The 21,280-nt window shown below is 43.0% G+C and overlaps 1 protein-coding gene across 1 annotated transcript in view; it reads right to left on the reverse strand.

Moving 5' to 3' along the window:
• Positions 1-2,003: 2,003 nt before the first annotated feature.
• GEMIN8 (gem nuclear organelle associated protein 8) overlaps positions 2,004-21,280 on the reverse strand; it is a 29,234-nt gene continuing 9,957 nt past the window's right edge. The window contains exons 2-4 of the mRNA XM_029080148.2: positions 19,836-19,873; positions 17,907-18,336; positions 2,004-2,490 (exon numbers count right to left, since the gene is read on the reverse strand). Coding sequence (XP_028935981.1) covers positions 2,234-2,490; positions 17,907-18,336; positions 19,836-19,838 — 690 coding nt within the window. The 5' untranslated portion in view covers positions 19,839-19,873 and the 3' untranslated portion in view covers positions 2,004-2,233. The remainder of the gene's footprint in view (positions 2,491-17,906; positions 18,337-19,835; positions 19,874-21,280) is intronic.

A 21,280-nucleotide genomic window follows, 5' to 3' on the forward strand; every position in this document is an offset into this window, starting at 1 on the left:
CTGGGGTAAATACAAGATAATCAGGTCGGACACAGTCTCTGTCCTACCTGGGGCTCTCAGTCTTAATCTCCATTTTACAGATGAGGACACTGAGGCACAGAGAAGTTAAGTGACTTGCCCTAGGTCACACAGCAGACAAATGGCAGAGCCAGGATTAGAAGCCGGGTCCTTGCGACTCCCTCGCCTGCGCTCTATCCACTAGGCCATGGTGCTTCTCTGTGCCTCAGTGTCCTCATCTGTAAAATGCGGATTAATACTCTGAGCTAATGCTGTTAAGCTAGTATTTTACCTCAGCACTTAGTACAGTGCCTGGCACACAGTAAGTGCTGAACAAATGCCCCCCCAAAAATAAATTCCAAGAAGTTCCAGGGCTAATAGAGAACTTTGAGTTTAGAACGTAATGCCTGTCTCCCAGAGTTTTCCCAAGTATTTTCAATGTGTCATTTTTCCATCAATATTCCCAGAGACAGTCCTCTTCCCTAGGCCTGTCAGGCCAGACCCATATATGTCCTTCGCTCCTTCCCCGTCCTCTCAAATAGCCACTGGACTTCCCCTCTTTCCCCCACGACAGCCCATTGGGCCCCTTCTTCCCAACCCTTAAATCTAAATTACTCAAAACTCATATTTAATGGAGTTATACTATATAAAGGACAGGACAGACCCAAGGGTAAGAGTATTCATTGCACACGCTCATTTTGGAAGACAATGAAAAGTCCATTTCCATGTCCTGATTTGAGGGATTTAGTTGTATTTGATTTTCAGATTTTAAATTGGAAAGGTCTCACAGTACTTTACCTTCCTTAGTGCAGGATTTATTTACATTCCTCTGTAGGACATTTATTTGCAAGACTGACTGGTGGAAAAGGAGCCGGGAAATGATCCACTGACAGGTCTTAAGGGAAGGCGTATCTTGTAATGTGTTGGGTTTTTTTTAAAGAGTAATAATACTCAAGTCACTGGTAACGTGTCATTTTTCTAAATTGTCGGAGACAAAGCCACCGACAGTAGTGTCCAACCATGATGCATGTGTGGATAAAAAGGCCAGAAAGGGACCTTGAAGCCAGAAGCCTTGAAGCCATACATAATCAAAGGTTATCCATAGTTGTCTTGTTGTTTATTGTCACCTAGTACTGTTTACACTTTGGCCTCTGCTTCACAATCCTTGGTGCTAGCCAATTCTAGGACAAAGTCAGGGTCTGGAAGTATTCTCCATTCCCTTCCCTTCCCCCAACCCCTCCTTCTCCCAAAACAGTGGATGTTGGGTGGTTGGGCCAAAAGCAAAGGTTGTTTCTCTTGCAAGTCACATTTCTTTTAAAAACAATTTTAGCGTGGCAAGGATGAAAAATATATTAGATAACACTTGTGTAAGAGTAATTTTCCAGGGAAGTTAATTCAGAATTTCGTCTAGAATGCCCCAGTACAAATTGAAAACCCAAGTAATGAAATGTGAATGGAAAAATAAGCACCATGGGGTGAAGAAAGTATTGCATTTGTCTTGGGGCAAGAGCTGGAATGTTAAATAAAATGTTCTTTGGAATAAATGTGTCAATATTGGGTCTTTTCACCCCCACTTGATTGATGTGTTAATCTTCTGGGGTTGACTGGCTCATAGAGATAATATACAGTAACAATTCATTCAAGAGGTAGCATTTACAATGGACTGTTACATCAAGTTGTAGACCTCTGCAGAGTTTTCAAGTAGAGTCTTATTTCCTTACTGCAGTTTCCTAGTATTTTCCTAGAAAATATTTAGTGTATTCAGGAATTGTATTTTCTTTTGAAGGAAGACATTTGGGAGATTCAGAGGTTTCAGTGGAATGGCCCCACACTACCATAAGTAAACGAGCTCTGTGGAGGTGAAACAGGAGGCCATTGACTCTGAGGAGGTTTAACTGGCTTCTGCTTGAAGCTGGAGGAAAGAAAAAACATTTGGGGTGAAAAGAGAAACACTTGTTCACCACTCCAGGATAAGGCACTGCCCTTGCAGGAAGAAATAAAGACCGTTTTGCCAGAAGACCCAAAGCTTTTATTTTATCAAAAACATCCTGACTTTGCCATCCACCCCGACACCGTCCACTTGGCCCAACTAGTGGCCTCCAAAAGGGAAAAGGAAGGAAGTGTAACGGCTCCCGCAGCCACTGGGAAAAGAAAGGCTTTGGGGGACCGGGGAGTCACCAGTTTCGGGCCACCAGAACATCCCTTGGAGTAGGGGGCTCCAGGGAACCAGCCCGGCTCAGAGCTTCAGAGGAATAACTGGCCAGTACTTGGGCTGCTTTTGATCGCAGCCCTTGTCGAAGTTGAGTTGCATGGCTGTCTCCATTGCCAGGATCTTGGCAGCGCTGTCCCCGTAGAGTTTCTTCATTTCTGCCATTCTTCTCTCTCCCGGTCTCTCTGCAGGAGGCTGCACTGACCGCCTGGTGGGAAGGTGCAGATCGTGATCAGCCTCCACGTACACGTCCTGGCTGTCGGCTTCCAGCTGCTGTTGCCTTCCTAAAGGAAACAAATCCAAGACACACAAGAGCACAGTAAGTTAGGCGACGGACGGCCAACCCGGCTTAGGTTACGCCGGTTTCTGTCTTCCACGAGGGGATAGTTGCAAGCTTGGTAACACAGCGGCACGAGCTGAGAAGGCTTGCTCATTCAGTTCTCATTCATGAGGCAGCTAATCAAGGTGAGGTTAACGGTGGCCAAAAGACAGGCATTGCAAAAATATGGTAGAAAGGACTTAAACCTGAAAGGAGCCTTGACAACCAATGAGAAAAGCTAAAAGCTACTCAACTTTTATGTACCCCAAGCCCTCATGTATGTTCTTTTGAGGTTCCCAGAGGTCACATGCAAAACAGGGTTGGGTGAGCATGAAAATCCAGGAGATAGTGCTGATGCTTCTAATTCAGGCTGGGGAAACAGACCGTTGGAAAACAACAAAAGCAACAACTGCAGTCAGTTCTGCCGTAACATGCGTTTTCAATACGGGTTTTGGTTAGAATGTGATTAGGGAATTAGGGATCGTTCTTCCGACAGCCTGTGAGCCTGTTGAGGCTCAGCACGCAAGCCCGTTTGGGCTTAGCGTGCCATGTTATTAAAAAGACAACTTGGGAGTGTACACACAGCATTAGACTGGGTTTTCCATAACATGGGGTTTGGCAAGAATACATTCCTTGCACTTATAGAAGAACTGAGTATATACAGTTAGCTCACACCTCTCCGCCCAGCATCTCAAAGTATTTTATGGCAATCAACTTTCCCATGCCTGGTTTGATTTAAATGAGTTGAGCGTATCCAAATGTAAAACGCAAACCAGTGGCTACATTGGGAATAAGATCCATTTGGATATCCCGCCAGCAACTCAAACAACCTGTCTAAAACTGAACTTCTCATCTTCCTTCCTAAAACCACAACTCCTTCTCAACTTTCCCATCCCTGTCAATAACACTACCATCCTCCCTGTACCAGATGCATTTAATCTTGGTGTCATCCTCCACTGTCCACTTTTGTTCAGCTTTATATTTAGTCCACTGCTAACTCCTCCCAGTTCTTCCTCTATAGTATTTCGGGGATCTGCGTCTTCCTTCTATTCAAACAGCTGCCCTCCTATTTATTCTCTTGTCATGCACAGATGAGACTACTCAATCAGCCTCTTTACTACTCTCCCTGCCTTCAGCCTCTTCTTCTTCAATCTATACTTCATGCTGCTGCATGGGCATATTCTCATATGGTTTTTAATCAAAATTTGCTGTCACAGTGTGATCCTTATTGATCAGTGGCCATTGGCCATTATCAAAAATATTCACCGAGTCCTTACCATACGCTCAGAACTTGTATATGTCACAGTAATAATCTCTGTTGCACAAAATTGCTTGCTGTAAAATATAATGAGATCATTAAGCCCTTTATTAAGTGCTTTCTAAGAGTCAAGTCACTGGACTAACTGCTGTGGTAGATTCAAAGTAACCAGATCAGACACAATCAGTTTCACACAGAGCTCACAATTTGTGGTTGTGGTTATTGAAAATTGCCTTATTTTTCTTCCTAAGGTCTTCATTTTCATAGCATCTCCCAGATAATATAATAATAATTGTTAATCGCTTACTATGTGCCAGGGATTGTACTAAGCGCTGGGGTGGGAACAAGATAATCGAGATGGATATAGTTCCTGTTCAGTGGAAGGGAGAACAGGGATTGAATCCTCCTTTTACAGATGAGAAAACTGAAGCACAAAGAATTTAAATGACATGCCCAAGTTCACATAGCAGGCAAGTGGCAGAGTCAGCATTAGAACCCAGGTCCTCTGACACCCAGGCTTGTGTTCTTTCCGCTAGGCCACGCAGCTTCCCTATCTAACTATAAAGGATAGTGAGATTGAAATCATATAACTATGTAAATTACTAATGATATGTTCAGTGTACTTATGGAAAAACGTGGAGGACAGTATCCAAAAACATAGTAAACGATTTAATTCGGAATCATATTTTAGTTTATTTCCATTATACTCATGACTACAGAGAGGCTTAATAGCCCTCTTAATTGTCTCTTTTAAAACCCCAATCACAAAGAGGGGCAGCAGAGTAAAAGAGCACAGGACAGATTAAAAAAATTCACGACAAAAGAAAACTGGTTCAACTTGCATTGATTTTGTGTGATAGCTTGGGTATTAGTCAAAATGGGGCAGCTACTGATGGAACTCGTATACATTCTTCAATGCCAATTTTCCCAGTGAAATAGTGTTAAAGGTGGCTGGGGATAGGAGAAGGGAACCACAGATCCCATCTTGAGGCTGAATTACAAGTTTAAAAAAAAAAACAGCAGCACTATAGAATGGAAAATGTTAGTAATTAGAGTCTTTCTTCCAACACCTGGAAAACACTAGTTCAGCAGTCCTTGCAAAGCAGTCGCACATACACACACACACAAATACTTTCTGCCTCCCCTCTGCTTTAAACACATCATTTTGGAGCTTGCCGTCATGTGACAATGAAAAGATTTATAGAAGATTTATATATTTTCAGTGAAACAAAACATCTGTAATCCCAAGGAAAAGAAAAAAAAAGTCAGAGTATTTAGCCATTTCTGCCTCACAACATCTGCAGTTTGTTTTCCTCCGAGAAAATACTCTGAAGAGGAGTCAAATGGCTGTCAGACACAGAAAATGAAATACAACCCATACCTAGCTCATGGAAAAAGATACATTTGGTAAAATATACAGTTTCGATTCTGACTCCAAGGATTACTCGTTACAGATAAAGCGAACATTCTCTTCCTCCTTATGGCTTTGTCTTGCACCGCTGGGTGGCTGCCATGTAAATAATTGGTCACCCCATCTCCAGCGGTGCCTAAATGTGAGGAAAGGAGACGCTGCTCAGCTGCAGCCTTGGGGGACTTTGCATCCCTGTGACTTTCCTAAACTTTAGCTATTGCTGGCATGGAGTAACTACTGCCCGGGTATTAGGGAAGGTTAGACCTGCCTAGCTCATAATTTTTTTGTTATAAAACAGACTGCAAGGGTGTGAAAGGCAAAGGTGACATCTTATTGACGTCTAGGGCTGCAAGAGACCATATGGTCTTTTTTGTCGGGGAGGCGGGGTTGGGGGAGGAAGGTGGAGAGCACATCTAAACAGACATCGAACTTAGGACTGAAAGCCCTTGAGAAATCCTTGTTGCCGCTGTCCTGAAGTGCAGTAGGGGGCAATTCATTCATACAATCTTATTTATTGAGCGCTTACTGTGTGCAGAGCACTGTGCTAAGCGCTTAAATGAATATAGAATCCTCTCGGTTCCAAGACTCAGTCTCCAAATTCCCCCCAAAGTTGGGATGGGGGGAGGGGAGAGGGGCACTTATGGTTCAGCTAGGCTGTGGTAAAGGCAGGCAACAGGGCTAGTGGAAAGACCATGGGCGGCAGTCAGGAGATCTGGGTTCTAGTCCCGGCTCTGCCACTGGCTTGCTGTGTAACCTGGGGAAAGTCAAAGAATCTCCCTTTGGCTCAGTTTCCCCATTTTCAAAGTGGGAGATAAGGGACCCTCACCCCTACCTCTTAGATGGATGATAATAACACAAAGGGCAACACGGAGCACTTGTTTTTTTATCATCTGTACCATCTACACCAAGGGCTTTCACAAGCTCCAACTGTGCCTTAAAATGTAGTGACTCAAAAATACACGTACTAATAAGTGAAATTCCTATTAATGGGCCTTAACCTGTTACCCACCACTGTTTACTCTGGCCCAAATGGTGGGACAGAGTAGAAGTCAGAAACGGAGTCTGGCAACAAACTGTATGGCCCAGGGGAAAGAACATGGGCCTGGGAGTCAGAGGACCTGGGTTTTCATCCCGGCTCTGCTCCCTGCCACATGTGAGATCATGGGCAAGTCATTCAACCTCTCTGTGCCTCAGTTTCCTCATCTGTAAAATAGAGATTCAAGACTTAGTCTCCCTCCTACTTAGACTGCGAGTCCCATGTGTGACACAGACCCTATCCGAGAGGGCCTGTGTCCGGTCTGATTATCTGGTATCTACCCCGGTGTTTGGCACTCAGTAAGCACTTACCTAATACCACAGTTATTAGCAAGTAGTGTATTCATCAGTCAGGACACTTCTGAAATCTGAGTTCATCCCTCTGGAAACATATGGTCCTAGCAACTGGAATACTGTAGCAAAGACCCAAAGTTCTTCGTGGAACAGCCATGATGCTTACCTAGATTTAATGGGCATGCCGTTGCCGAAAACATGAACAGCACTGGATAGCAATTAATCCCTAAAAACTATCTGCAGTGGTTTGGTTGTTTTTTTTCTGCTTTTGAAAGAAAAGATTTCAATCATTGGCAGAGAGTTCTGTCTTCTTTGGGTATTATGTAGTACTATTTGGCAAAACAAGATACGTGAGCCAGCCAGCCAGACAGCTGTGGAATCATCTGGTTAAATAGCGAAAATTAAACATGACTTCCTGACACTTTCATAACTGGACAGTTCCCTTGGAGTTTTTACCCCTGAAATTTTGTTCCCCTAGATATTTTTAATCATAAAATTCAGCTGCCAGAATTATGCATCGACAAGGAGCAGATTTGACCTGTGTCATCTTTACTTGGGAAAGCCTTTTAAGATTTTTTTCTTTTTTCTACATATACTAAAGGAGCCCATTTTGAATTTGGTTTAAAAACAGGGGAATGAGATAGTTGGTCATTTTTAACATCCTTTATTCAATATCCCGTTAGGGTTTTCTTTTAATAAGCACATGATGGACTGGGTGTGACTGTCTCATCAGATACTTATCCTCAGACAAGAGTTGTGATAAACTCATCTCATAAGGCAAGCCTGAACAGCATGCATTAGGAGATCAATCCCTTGACACCTCTTCGGTAATATCTAAAACTAGATTCAACTGATGGAGTTGCCACTAAACCTTCATTACTATACCACCATTGCAAAATACATTCTAAGAAATTAATCTTTTATTTTTATCGCCCATGTTCATATTCAAAATCTGGCAAATCTGAAATATGACTATTCCTTAAAAAGCTATCTATTTTTATAGATTATGTGCATATATCAAGTATATACATATATACTTCTATAAAATGTGTTATGTTTTCTATGTCTGTCTATACATACATGCATATATAATACTTGTACAGATATACATTATATATATATATATAGACAGATAGAGAAATATAACACACATTTTAGAGACCCAGAAAAAATAAGAAGAGAATTTATAGCTAAGTGTGGGTATCATATTATACCTCAGTCAGAAGGCACTGTGCTATTTAAGCATATTTCATTTGCTTCTGCATGTTTTAAGATTAGTATGTGGATCAGATTACTCTTTCTGCTGAATACTGGCACTGATGACGTTAGTGTGACTTGGGGAGCATTTATTTCCCAAATTCTCCTCCGGTTAGTGTGGCTGCAGCAAATTGCAACACGTGTAGCTTCTGCATTTATTCATAGTGACTTATTTTCAGACACACCAGAGCAGAATTTATTAATGAGAACATACCAATTAATGAGAACTTCTCAATTCCCAGATGGCTGAATTGGTCACTGGGCAGGGAGCAATTTTCACATCCCTATTTCACCCCTCCAGCTATACGCTGATTAACCCCTGCCTCTGAGTTCAACTGTAAAATGCAGAACAGCCAAAACAGAAAGGAAAGGCAGGCCAGCTTTCAGATTAGACATACGACTCTGCCGATCACTGTCGCCATCTAAGCACCTGCGGTACAGAACCAAAAACTTTTGTCAATAGGCTACCTTAAAATGAATTTTCCCCCTTAACCTATCAGCATATGCTTCTGAAAGAGAAATCGGAACAGATGTGTTCTTCTGTCAGGCTTCCCTGTCGTTTGATTGAAGACTCATTAAGGAAACAAGAGTCTAAAATAAGAACACACTCCTACTCAAATGGATCTAGATATAATGGGCAATCTGTTGCCGAAAACATGAGACAGATTTCCCAAATCAAAACGTGTCCAATTTATTGTATTTCCTTTTGCGAGAGCAAACGTGTAGAAATCTTCTGGTCAGCATTAGAGAGGAGGTCAACGGAAAGAGAGCCATGAGAGAAGGAAGAGAAAACCTATGTTTTATGAGGTTCTACCCTCAATGTAAAATGGTATTGTCCATTTTTATTCCCTCACCCTCTCTTCACTAAATCCCCATGTGCGGGATACAGAAGGGAGTCTGGATCTCTGCCCAAAGGTGCATTTTCTTGGAAAACAAGGTATAAATCTGTTCTGACGGGTCAGAGTAATGGGAATAGGAAAATAAATATACCTTTCCTGTCTTAGTTGCGGACAATTTTCCTTAGAAATAACTCAAAACGCAGCTGAACTTTAATACTTCACGACGGGCTAGTCTTACATGAGAAACAGTCCAATTTTAAGTTTGAAGTAACGATGGAAACACAGCTTACTATGCAGCATGTTTCTGATTATGCTATCCATCAGTATCATAATGAAGTCCATTTTTATTCCGCTCTGGAAAAAAAATATCCCCTATCTTTCTTTTTCTCTCTGCAGCTAGTACTAGTAGTAGAAATAGCATTTCAGAGCCCACTGGGTACAGCACACCGTACTAAGTACGCTGTACTGTATGAAGTACAAAACAAAGCAGTGACATACTCGGTGCCTACAGGTTCTGATGGGGGAAGATACTTGGATGAGTTTAACTGGAGATTTGCCAGATGTAGTCCTCAGAACCAAGGACAAGCTAGTCTAGAAATGAAATCATTTGGCTCTATATTATAAGGATCGGCCACCAGAGAACTGAGAATTTCACTGCCAAGCAAACAGCTAGGAAATGAAGATTAGGGATTATAATGAAGCCCCCCTACCAAAAAAAAAAATAGAGGATAGCCTTAGTTATAAACCAGTACACAATGAAACAACATCATGAGGGAACTAGTGATTTTACCCTAATCTGAAACATGTGATTTCTAGTGTTCTGCCTCATCAAAGGATAAGGCTGAGAAATTATTAGAGGAGAGGCAAAATGACGGGTGAGAGACGGAAACTTTTACCTTCCTCAGTGTATCCAGTGGGTCCCAATGAACAGCTGCTAAATGGGAAACATGCATCAGCTCTACTTCCCAGGTAGGCGGAAAGCCATCCTGGGCTTTGGGTGACTAGTGATGTAAAGGGACTGGCCCCTGAAAGAAGAATCTCTTTTTCTGCTAGCTACACAAGGCAACCCAGTGATTGGGGGATCTGGGGATTGGGAAGGAAGAACTCCAGGTCTGGGACCTTGTGCGAAGCCAGGGTTCGGTTTCAAGGTTCGGAGGACACCTGTTCACGTAACATGCTCCCAGTCCATCTGACAGAATTGTAAAGCTAATGGGATGCTGACCGTTTCTGTCGTGTTAGTGAAGGATCCGCCACTGACAGCTGCCCCTAGAAGGATCAAGAGTACGGCAGTAAGATTAGATGCAGACCAGCTGACTCTGCACATTGCCGTTTCCCTGCCTCAAACAAATCCCAATCTGTCACTGTCGGTAACAGCGCTGATAGCAGACAAAGGCGTGAATGTTAGAGAAAACAAGAGGATTACAAAAAGATGATTTCATCCTCACAAATCTATAAAGGAATTACACCTATTAGTATTAGAGATGACTACAACTGCTGCTTAGACTTGGTCTACGTAGACTGACGTGAAGTGGTGGAGTTTCAGTTGGTGTGGTGCTGATTACAAACATTTTGGATCTGAATTAACCAATTTGGTGGCCTGCTTCATCTACAGAAACCAGTTAACTGCCAATTCTGCAGTTTACTCTGTGGCATGAAGAAAGTACTGCTTACTCCACTTGTATCCTCTGTTCCCCAAAGAAGTATGGTCTGACTACTGGTACCCATTTGGGGATGCCAGGAGGAACACATCACCAACCTTCAAAAACTGTAGTCCAGAGACCATTCCACTCTACTGGGTCCCCGTTAGGGGTTCAATACATATTATGGATAATAATAATATAAATAATGGTATTTGTTAAGCAGTTACTGTGTGCCAAACACTGTATGATGAAGTCAGTGAAACAGGGTTGATTTGCTGGCCCATTGCCAGTCAAACATGGTGGCATAGCATTTCTACCTGGGCCAGAAAAAAGCAAAGAGGATCAGTGCCGTATAATGCCAGGCTCATGTTGAGAGGTGTCTTGCCGATTAGGGGGCGGCAATGATAAGCATTTTGCAGTTGAGTTCAGTAAACTGGGAATGTGTAGCGATGTCTGTAAAGATGGACATGGTATTTGTTAAGCTCTTACTATGTGCCAGGCACTGGTAAATACAAGATAATCAGGTTGGACACCATCCATGTTCCGTACTGGGGCTCACAATCTTAATCCCAATTTTATATATGAGGCAACTAAAGCACAGAGAAGGGAACTGACCTGCCCAAGGTCACACAGCAGAAGAATGGCAGAGCCAGGATTAGAACCCAAGCCCTCTGGCTCCCAGGCTCGTGCTCTTTCCGCTAGGCCACTAGTCTAGAACAGGAGTCCTAGACCCTGTGATTCTCTTCGGATGTGCAGAGATCCGTGGATAAAGTCCCTCACCATGTGAGAAGAGAGGTGGCGAGCTTCAGACTCAGAACCCACTTGTGGGAGTTTACAGATGTTAGCCAAGGCTAACTGCCACTAAGCCTTCAATCCCCAGTAAGCAGGATGCCAACAGCCACGATTTGCTGCCTAATGTCTAGTAACTTTAGGCCCAAGGATCTGGCCGTGTTCCTCTGCTGTTGGTGTAACATGTGTTAGGCTTTATTGGTTGTCTGCATGCATAAAAGATACCTTTCAGTGATGGATGGAGTTGAGAGTTTAAAGAATACCCCCCACTTGCAGTCTGTTCGAGATTGCTTTGGAAAGCAGTCCTGGAAGGGATTAAAAAGGATTTTAATTTTTTTAACTCTATGAATGTCATTGTTTGAGTAGGTGAGAAATGGAATTATGAGATCGAATTTGGAGAGGAGATTCATGGTTAGAGATAAGAAGTCTTGTTTGGCCCAGGGCCTCCAATCAGCTTTTACTGCCATTGTTCTCGTCTGTCCATCTCCCCCGATTAGACTGTAAGCCCGTCAAACGGCAGGGACTGTCTCTATCTGTTGCCGACTTGTTCATCCCAAGTGCTTAGTACAGTGCTCTGCACATAGTAAGCGCTCAATAAATACTATTGAATGAATGAATGAATGAGCTCTTTATGTTGGGTTTGGGAAGATATTCTGTGTCTTTTGTTTCACGTTGTCCCCAGAATAATAAGATAATTGGTAAAACCTCGAGTTGCTGAAGTTAGGTGGAAAGGTTCAACTTGGGACTGAGCATTTTTTGCCCATTCCAATAGTGGAGAGCAAAACAGCAGTTCACGGCGTAGAAATATGAAGACACGTATCCTCCACATTGAGAGTGTACAACTGATCTTCCAATCCCAGTAGAGTAGCAAACTAGTAGATTTCTAATCCCCGGGAATTGGAGGGCTTCCCACTGGGCCCCTGGAGAAGTGGCAGCAACATGGATTTCCTGCTTTCGAGGCCAAATAGAGGCAACTTTGGAGGTGCTTACTCTAGAATAATAGTAATAATAATTGTAATAATAATTGTGGTATTTGTTAAGTGCTTACTCTGTGCCATGCACCGTTCTAAGCACTGAGGTAGACACAAGATAATCAGGATGGACACGGTCCCCATCCCACAGGGGTCTCACAGTGTTAACCTCCATTTTACACTTGGAGGGAACGGAGGCACAGAGAAGTGAAGTGACTTGCCCAGAGTCACACAGCAGACATGTAGCGGTGCTGGGATTAGAACCCAACCAAGTCCTCTGACCCCCAGCCCTATACTCCTTCCACTAGGCCCTGCTGCTTCCATGTCTCTAAATCCATGGAATCTACCTGTCTGGCCAATGGGAGCCGTGATTTACATCTCCCTCTTGCCTTTAGCCAAATTTACTTTAATATATATGCACAGCAAACATTGTTCACATGTTCCATCACTTGGGACTGGAATAAATAAGAGCTGTGCTAATTGCAACCAACCAAGAGTCATATAAATAGATTTTCTAATTTACTGGCCCATAAATTATCCTCGGCCTATTATCAAAGTCAGAGCAACATTAGATTTCCAGAAACTGGGGTATAATACCTTACTCATTGGACCACGGTGAATAAATCAAATGGGACCTCAAGCGCCTTGAAACAAATAGCCAACTGCAAAGTTCCTAAGTTCCTAAACCTCCGTGTCAAGTGCCCTCAACTTACAAACTTATGAATGTAGTTAGGTCTTTAAACTAAAAAGGTTAATAATTATATACATATATGTAGATACATTAATTATATGTTATCTACAACTGTATTCATCTATAGATATATCTTTATTGATACAGAGATAGATATCACCTTGCAGGAAGGAAGGAATGAAGGGTGTCAGATAAGGTTGGATCTGAGAAAGGTAGCCAGCCATAGGTGCCTAAAGCAGACAAGTGAAAGATGTGTATCTCTGGTTCGCTCTCTACATTTTAAAAAACATCCTCCGAGACCCGTTTCACGGGGATCGTTTTTTGCGCCTCGGTATGATCAGTGCTTTCTTTTTCCTTCTCCATCTCTTCCTCTCCTTTCCCATTATTCCCCATTAATTCCCCACCTTCTTCCCTCTCATCTTTCCCATGCCACGTTTGTGCCTTTCTCTTTTAAGGTCATCCCTACCGTATGTGTTTGTGTGTGAGGGGTGTATTCACGTGCCAGTGTGTTTCCCTGTATACCTTCATTTGAGTGTGAAGTATGAAGGTTTAGCATGAAAGACTTGCAAGTGTGGAAGTTCACGGGCTGCTACCCTTGATATTCTGCAGCGATGAGAACGTTTTCACTCTAACAGGAAAAAATTACATGGAGTAAACAAAAAATCAGGACATTTTTCTAGCCACGTTGCTTGAAGAGAGTTAAAAAGAGAAAAAGCACAAGAGTGGAAAGCCTGCTGAATGGCAAATTCCTACGGTTTTCCTCAGATGCTTTTCATTGTTTCAACATGTTGTGTTCTGGAGCTCTGGGGAGCTCTCAGGGTGCTCTGGGGAGAAGAAAACAGCTCCCATCTGGGGCTTATTTAAAACCCTTCAAGAAGCTCACCAAGGAGCAAGAGGGTAGGTTGGAGGGAGCCTGCCCTCTATCAGACAGGGGCTGCAGGATGCCAGAGACCCTGGAGGTGTAAGCGCCAAGTAACCCCCCGGTGAAGCTACACTGTTGTATTAATAGATAGCCCCAAGGACTCTAGGTCTGTTTGAACTGTCCCAAGATGGTAGATCATCCCTGGCCTAGGCACGGGGGCTCTGTGCTCTCCAGTACTTTCGGCTTTTGCAATTGTTCTTGCCGAATCCAGGTGAATGGCTGTGCCTCAGTGAGAAAAATGAGTGAATAAATGTCTCTTCTTGGCAGCCTTAGGGAAGACATTTCTATCTAATCAGCCGAGGAGTATCACTTGCAAGCTACATAAAAGGAACCGCTGATGCAACAGGGGAATCCAGCAACAGCATCAGACAAGGTCACCTGAACAAAATGTAACCCACAATGCTATCTACATATATTAATTTTCTAATCCAATAGTGTTACTGAGAGCAGGATGGTGTGAGCTAACTGCCTCAAAATGAGAAGAGGCAACCTTTTCTCCCCCATTTCTCTTATTTGAAATTTACTTTTTTAGCATCTGTCTCCTTTTCTAGGACTCTCAAGTTCCTTGTGGACAGGGATTGTGTCTATCAACTCTGTTGTACTCTCCCAAGCACTCATACGGTGCTCTGCACACAGTCAGCTCTCAAAAAATAGCATTGATGATTATGATGATGGATTTTGGCTTTTTCTAAAACTCAGTTCAGTTTCTGTCTAAAAAACAATTAAAAATTTTTTTAATAAGCTAAGTGAAGGCTTCTGGTACAGAATAGATTCCACTTCTAAGGCTATGTTGCAAAACAAATCTGAAAACACACGTCAACCTTTTATTTCTTAAATTCCATGTTGGTTGGCTTGCACTAAAGTTTTATCAGATTCCATCTCTGACTACTTCAAAATGTTTCTTCATTGCAGCTGCAAAAATGAGGAATGTCTGATAAATCGTAAATCCACATTTTCATTGGCTTGAAACCCGCCCAGCAATTCTTTTTGGTGAAGATTTAGTGTCAGTTCAGTCATTTTGGAATTTAAAGAACCCTGAGTAGATATTCTTACAACTCTCCAGCCGAAAGTTCCTTGTGAACCGAGAACTCGTCTACCAGTTCGGTTATACCATACTCTCCCAACCACTTAGTGCAGTGTCATACACCCAGTAAGCGTTCAGAAAATACCATTGATTGACTGATTAATTGGGGGACCTAAACTACAAACTTGCTAGTTGTTTTAAATCAATTTTATGAATGTTAGGTAGAAAAGTCTAAAATCACAAATAACTAAGTTACAAGTTATTAAAATTGAGTTTCTTCTGCAAAACACTACAAAGATTGCCTTGTGGGCCGTGTCAGCTGTTTCTGGTGCAGCCAGGAAGGCAGTAGGCTTCCAGCGCAAACAAAAATAAGTTGGGAGAGAGGGACAGAGAGGGAAAGGCAGACGGACAGAAGCACCCCCGGAACAAGAGATATCGGCTGAACTGGGAAGGCAGAGAGTGGGAAAACAGTGGGGAAGTAAAAGACTCAGCGCATGGGGGTGGGGAGAGACTCGTTGGCCAGAAGGGAAGCTGAGCCCCTCCTGAGCGGATCTGGGAGCATCTGAGGTGGAGGCGAGAAACAAAACTGAAGCTTAATTACCCATAGTAGGACAGGAGGAATCTGAATAAAAACTGTGGTGCTTGTCGAGCGCCTACTTTGTACCAGGCACTGTTCTAAGTGCTGGGGTAGATACGAGCAAATCGGGTTGGGCACAGTCCCTGTCCCACACGGGGGTCACAGTCTTAATCCCATTTTACAGATTAGGTAACTGAGGCACAGAGAAGTGAAGTGAGTTGCCCAAGGTCACCCGGCAGACAAGTGGCAGAGCTGGGATAAGAACTCAGGTCCTTCTGACACCCAGGCCTGGGCTCTATCCATTAGGCCATGCTGCTTCTCACTAAGCCATGCTGTTTCATACCTGTAATCAACTGCCAGTACACTGGCAAGGTTGTGATTGTGGACCACGGAAGGCCCAGCCGGAGCTGTGAAGAGCCTGGAAACAGGTTCCTTTATTCTAGCTTCTACTGCTATCATGGAAGTTTAAAGTATCATTAAAGCACTGGTTTGCTTTCATCATGTTATTCTTTCTGCTTATCGCCAGTTCACTCCCAGCCTCCTGCTTTTCAGCTTGAGCCTTCTGTGGGCCATGGACCGTGCTTGAATTATCCCTAAACCTTAACCCAGCAACTAATATAAGGTTTCTCACAGAGCAACAAAAGCAACTAATACTTACATAATAGGACCTGTATGGACCATAGAGACAGAACACTCGATTTGATAGCTGCATGGTTTTTCTGAATATATCTTAAAGTATTTATATTTCCAGTGAAAAGTCAAACCCGAGGCTTGGTCTCTGACCCTCTGGGATCCTTAAATTGAAGTGCATGGTGTGGATAGAAATTATTTAGAATAATTAAAGGAGGTGCTTTTCCTACCCTTATCCAATCAAACGCAATAGGAGGAAAATGTTTTTTGTTTCCTTTTATTTCTGTTAATTCATAATTTTCTGGTTTACTCTGTCTTACTAGCAAAATATCATAAGAATAAAGAAAGCATTTTCCTAAAAACACTTTCAAGAGAGAGCGAGCCCATGATCCATTAAAAGCAACCGTCTCCTACATTTTCTTCTAGTAATGTTCTTCATCCCCCACCCCCATTCCTCATGTACTTGGACTGGCTAAGGAGCTGAAGAGAAAAAAAAACCAGTATCCTGTAGTGAACTGAACAAATGCACCAAGGGGAAAATGAGCTCTTGGAATTCTTACTGCTGACTTAACACAAGAAAAACGGAGCAAATGACTTCCTAAGTTCACAGTTCACCAGCGCTTCCTCTGGGGTTAAGAGGGGATTTAGGAATTTCCTCTGGGAAGTTCCTCTCTGGGATTTAAGGGCCTAAATCCATGGATTTTTCCCAACATCTACAGAATTTTTAAAATTATGCCATGTTATCGCTTGATGGTACTTTCAAATGCAGCTTTTACATGAGTCTCTATTCTAAAACTTGAATCGGCTCAGAAAAAAATAGAAGAAAAAGCTATGCTGTGTGCAATTTTCTCTATAATTTAAGGAATGGAATACTTACAAGAATAACCCAAGTATTTCAGAAGAGAGGAAATTATTTGAAACTCCTTCATATCTGTGCAAACTAAAAGTTGATTGGAGATACAGATGTTAGCCTAGCCATTCTACAGTAGTAAGGTTGGATGATATAACTACTCAATTACTGATATGTTGTTTTCTCCAAATCACTTTAGTTTCGAATGCTCTCCTTTGTGTACTTGTGAGTAGGGAGTGTGTCACTTCTTTGTTCTGCACTTTCCAAGTACTTAGCGTAGTGCATTATTAATCAATCAGTGGTATTTATTGAGCATTTGCTCTGTACTGAGTACTGGAGTACGCAACTGGAAGTGTAAACAAGAGTTGGCAGCTACCTAGAAGATGTCCAGAGGGGGCGACCCAATCGGTGGCCATTAAATATTACTACTACTATTAATAATTGCGGTAATTTTTAAACACTTAGTAGGTGCAATGAACTGTGTTAAGCACTGGGCTAGATACAGTCCAATTAGATACAGTCCCTGTCCCACAAGGGGTTACAAACTAAGGGGGAGGAAGGATGGGGCAGCATCGCCTAGTGGCAAGGACACGGGCTTGGGAGTCCCAGCTCATGGGTTATAATTCAGGTTCCGCCACGTGTCTGCTGTGTGACCTCAGGCAAGTCACTTCACTTCTCTGTGCTTCAGTTACCTCATCTTTAAAATGGGCATTGAGACTGGGAGTCCCACCTGGGACTACGTGATTGCCTTGTATTTACCCCAGCCCTTAGGACAGTGCTTGGAACATAGTAAGTGCTTAACCAATACCATAATAATTATTATTAATAGTAGGTATTTAATCCCCAGTTTACAGATGAGGAAACGGGCACCGAGAAGTTACGTGACTTGCCCAAGGTCACACGGTAGGAAAGGGGCTGAGCCTGGACTAGAACCCAGGTCTCCTGACTTCCAGTCCTGTGCTCTTTCCCGGAGGCCCTCTATCACTACTATCACTACCACTGTGACAGTACCTGAATTAGAAAAATGGCAGAGTTGATCTAATCTGACTGCGCATTCAGGAATGCTGACCATGTCACACTAAAAGAGCCAAGACACCCAATAACAAGAATGAGGCATTCAAGGTGATCATCTGTATTAGCAAAAAGGGAGTGGAAGGGGCAGACAGAGGAGGGGAGGAAATGTGAGAACTCACGCAACTCCTCTCTGTGTCTTTCGGTCTCCGCAAAGTACTGGCGGAGCTCCTCTGTAATTTCCATGTTGCTCAGATCGCACTCGATTTCCCCATCGGATTCAGACTCCTCCTCGGTGGTGGATCCTCGGTCCTCCTCTGTGGTCCCCTGGCAGTCGCGCCCGGTGTCCGGCCTTGGCCCTGACCAATGAAGATGGCCCGATTTCCTTGGCCAGCCCGGGGCTGGGAGGTCATCCCCGCTCCAGTCGGCGTAGCGGCCGCTCGGCGGAGGCTCGGGGCGGTGTGATGGCAAACTGTAGAATGACTCTATGGCCTTTCGGTAAGCGATTTTGTGCCGATGCATCCAGTGCATGGCTTGGCTATAATGCTGCCAGAATCTTGCGTAAACTGGGCGAGAGTACCAGGGTTCGCCGTCTCTGAATGACGAATCCGCCTAAAAGATAATCGGAGAGTGGATACAGGAGTATCCGTGTTCAAAGAGGATACTTGGAAATGATGTTTTTTTTTTTTTTAATTAAAAGATTTCAGTATCCCTGAAATCAGTAACAAAGTTAACAAGAATTTTTTTTAGAGCCAAGCCATCTTGCAACATAAAAGCAATTCTAGTGGAAAAATTTGCATTGGGTGAGATTTCGGTTTCATTTCGTATACATCCTTAAATGTGCATACAATAACATGGTATTCAGATTTCATTCATTGAAATATGTGCTCTCTCTCGTGTTCATTTTGGACTATTTTATTTTTAAAAAGTGAACATCTGTGTTCCTTTCAGTGACTCTCTTTACCCTCACACACAAAAAAATGTAAAGTGTCCTTCCAAGCTTACTTTCAATACAGTGGATTAAGTCCAAGGGATTATTCTACGGTGACTTCCACAGATCGAGCTAACCGATGCAAGATGTTCCACATCACCACATCATCTCTGGTCTGTGCACACTTCTTGGGGGCCATTCCTAGGCTTCCTGTTTATTGAGGGAAGCAGCATGGCATAGTGGATAGATCCCGGTCCCGGGAGCAGGTCATGGGTTCTGATCCGGGCTCCGCCACTTGTCTGCTGTGTGACCTTAGGCAAGTCACTTCACCTCTCTGGGCCTCAGTTTTCTCATCCGGAAAATGGGGATTGAGATTGTGAGCCCCATGTGGGACAGGGACTGTGTCCGACCCGATTTACTTGTATCCACCCCAGCGCTCAGTAGAGTGCCTGGCATATAGTAAGTGCTTAACAAATACCACAGTAATTATAATTATTATGTCAAGCCCCAAATGTGTAGTCCAGTTTTTTTCCAACTGGGGATCAAGGCCAGCAGGAGAGGCTACCAAGGAGGTTGTGAAAAACCAGAGCTAGAGAACTCTGGTTGACAGTGAGGAAGGTTAGGTTTTATTTCCACAACTTGCCCCCGCCGCATCTGGCCCTCTTCATTTCCTAGTCTATTCTCCTGAGCACGGCAGCATCTGAGTAGAGACAATAGGGCCAAATGTTTCAGGGCCTGGACCTCAAGGTGTCCGTCCTCTTCACTACACGCTGGGCTCCGAGGGCTGCAGCTGCCCAGGACCAAAGGGAGACCGGAGGCAATGGTGCCCCAGATTTTTGGAGCTCCGTCTCCCCCAACTGCCCCGAGAGATGGCAGCTCTCTGGAGTTCCTCTGACCACCCCGGGTTAGGACACACAGCATACTTGTCAATTTGCTAGCCACAGGCTTCTATTTGGGTAATGATGACCCAGCTCCTTGGATTTTTTTTTTTAAACCTTAATCCTGCACTAAATTAAGTTTACAGAGGGTTTTTAGAAAAGGAAAAAAGAATACGTGTCGTACGTCCGGGCACAGGACAGGTCTCCTGCACCGTACATTTGAAGGAAGGGACCCAGAATCAGCAAGTTGTTTAAAGCAATCCCTTAACTGCTTTCTCCTTTCCCAACTTAAGAAAGCTTACCATCTTGGAAGGGAGTCAGTCCAAACAGCCCACAAAACCTAGGGGAAAAAAAGATACTTTTAACATCACAAAAACGTGTTAATATGAGGATAACTGAGAAGATGTAGGGAACTATTTCTGAAGAACTCTGTTGCATATGGTTTGCCAAAGATTCTATGACTCTTTGGGATATGCAACAAAAGCAAAGTTTAGCCACTCTGAAGGAATCCTTACTCCTTCACATTAGTTTTGCTTTAAAAATAATGAAAATAGCAAGAGGTGTATTTTTTCTTCAACCTTAATAGAAAATGTTATTTCCAATTGCAGTTAAACCTGGAAAGAGTGTAAAAAATGACCCTTTTGCTCCTTAATGTCGACAACACCCTGCCACTTATTAAGAAGCTCAACTGTGAAAATTGCAATCATCTCTGAGTTTATCTTAATCACACCCATTTCCTGATTTCTGCTCCAAGCTCAAGAATCACAGGAAAAATTTCACCCCTCAACTATAGACACACACACACACACACACACACACACACATACACACACTCTCTCTCTCTCTCTTTCTTTTTTTCCTTTCTTTAACAAGTAAGAGTTTGGCATGTGATTTTATTTGTCCACTAAAAAGAGGCTGGCAAGAGTAATGAATAAGGAAAAAGGGCAAATCCACAGTTGTAGTTACAGGAGAAAAAAACCTAGTATCAAACATTTCACAGGAACAAGGCTTTAGTTATTTCCTTTTTTTTAAAAAAAAAAAAGCTTTTCCCACCATATCCTGACCATGAAACCATGTGTTATTTCTTCAGATTTGCTTTTTGATCCAATTGCTGTAGGATGGAAGAATGAGCAAAGATGACCTGTTAGGGGGAGGAAAAAAATATAAAGCTGCTTTTCAACTCCCTTTATTATATTTCTTTGAACTACTTTTCCCTGGAATGTCAGCCGCTCTTTGATGGCTCAGTAGACTTACTACCGGCTTTTCACCTTACGGGACGGTAACTAAATGAAAAGAGCCTGGCAATGTCAGGAAGGTCTGCAGGCAAAACAGATGCAAATCATGAAGCCACCATAAGCCAACACAATGGCAGAACAGTCACCACAGTGCTGAGACTAAGCTAGTACAGAAACTGAATTCACTGTGCCTCCCACTTCCTCCAAGAGAAGGAAGAAAAACTAGGCTCCAGGTCATTTGCCAAACACTTCAGTAGCCTTAAGGCAAATAAAGAGCCTGTCAGTCTTAAAAGATAAGTTTTCCCATGCTCTTTTCTCTTTTAATGTATTCACTTTTCAGATAGTCTGACTCCCTATAGGAGACACAGAAACATTTTACAACTTATCCGGGCTACCCTCGATACTGACTTTGCAGAAAGGAGATAAGCAAAAAGATGAATGTGAGAGGGTATTTTTTCATAGACACAATGGTACGTTTGACTAGTCATTCCTCACGCCTCAAAATTGTACCA

This window comes from Ornithorhynchus anatinus, chromosome 15 (assembly GCF_004115215.2).
Source record: "Ornithorhynchus anatinus isolate Pmale09 chromosome 15, mOrnAna1.pri.v4, whole genome shotgun sequence".
In the NCBI taxonomy this organism is placed as follows: domain Eukaryota; kingdom Metazoa; phylum Chordata; class Mammalia; order Monotremata; family Ornithorhynchidae; genus Ornithorhynchus; species Ornithorhynchus anatinus.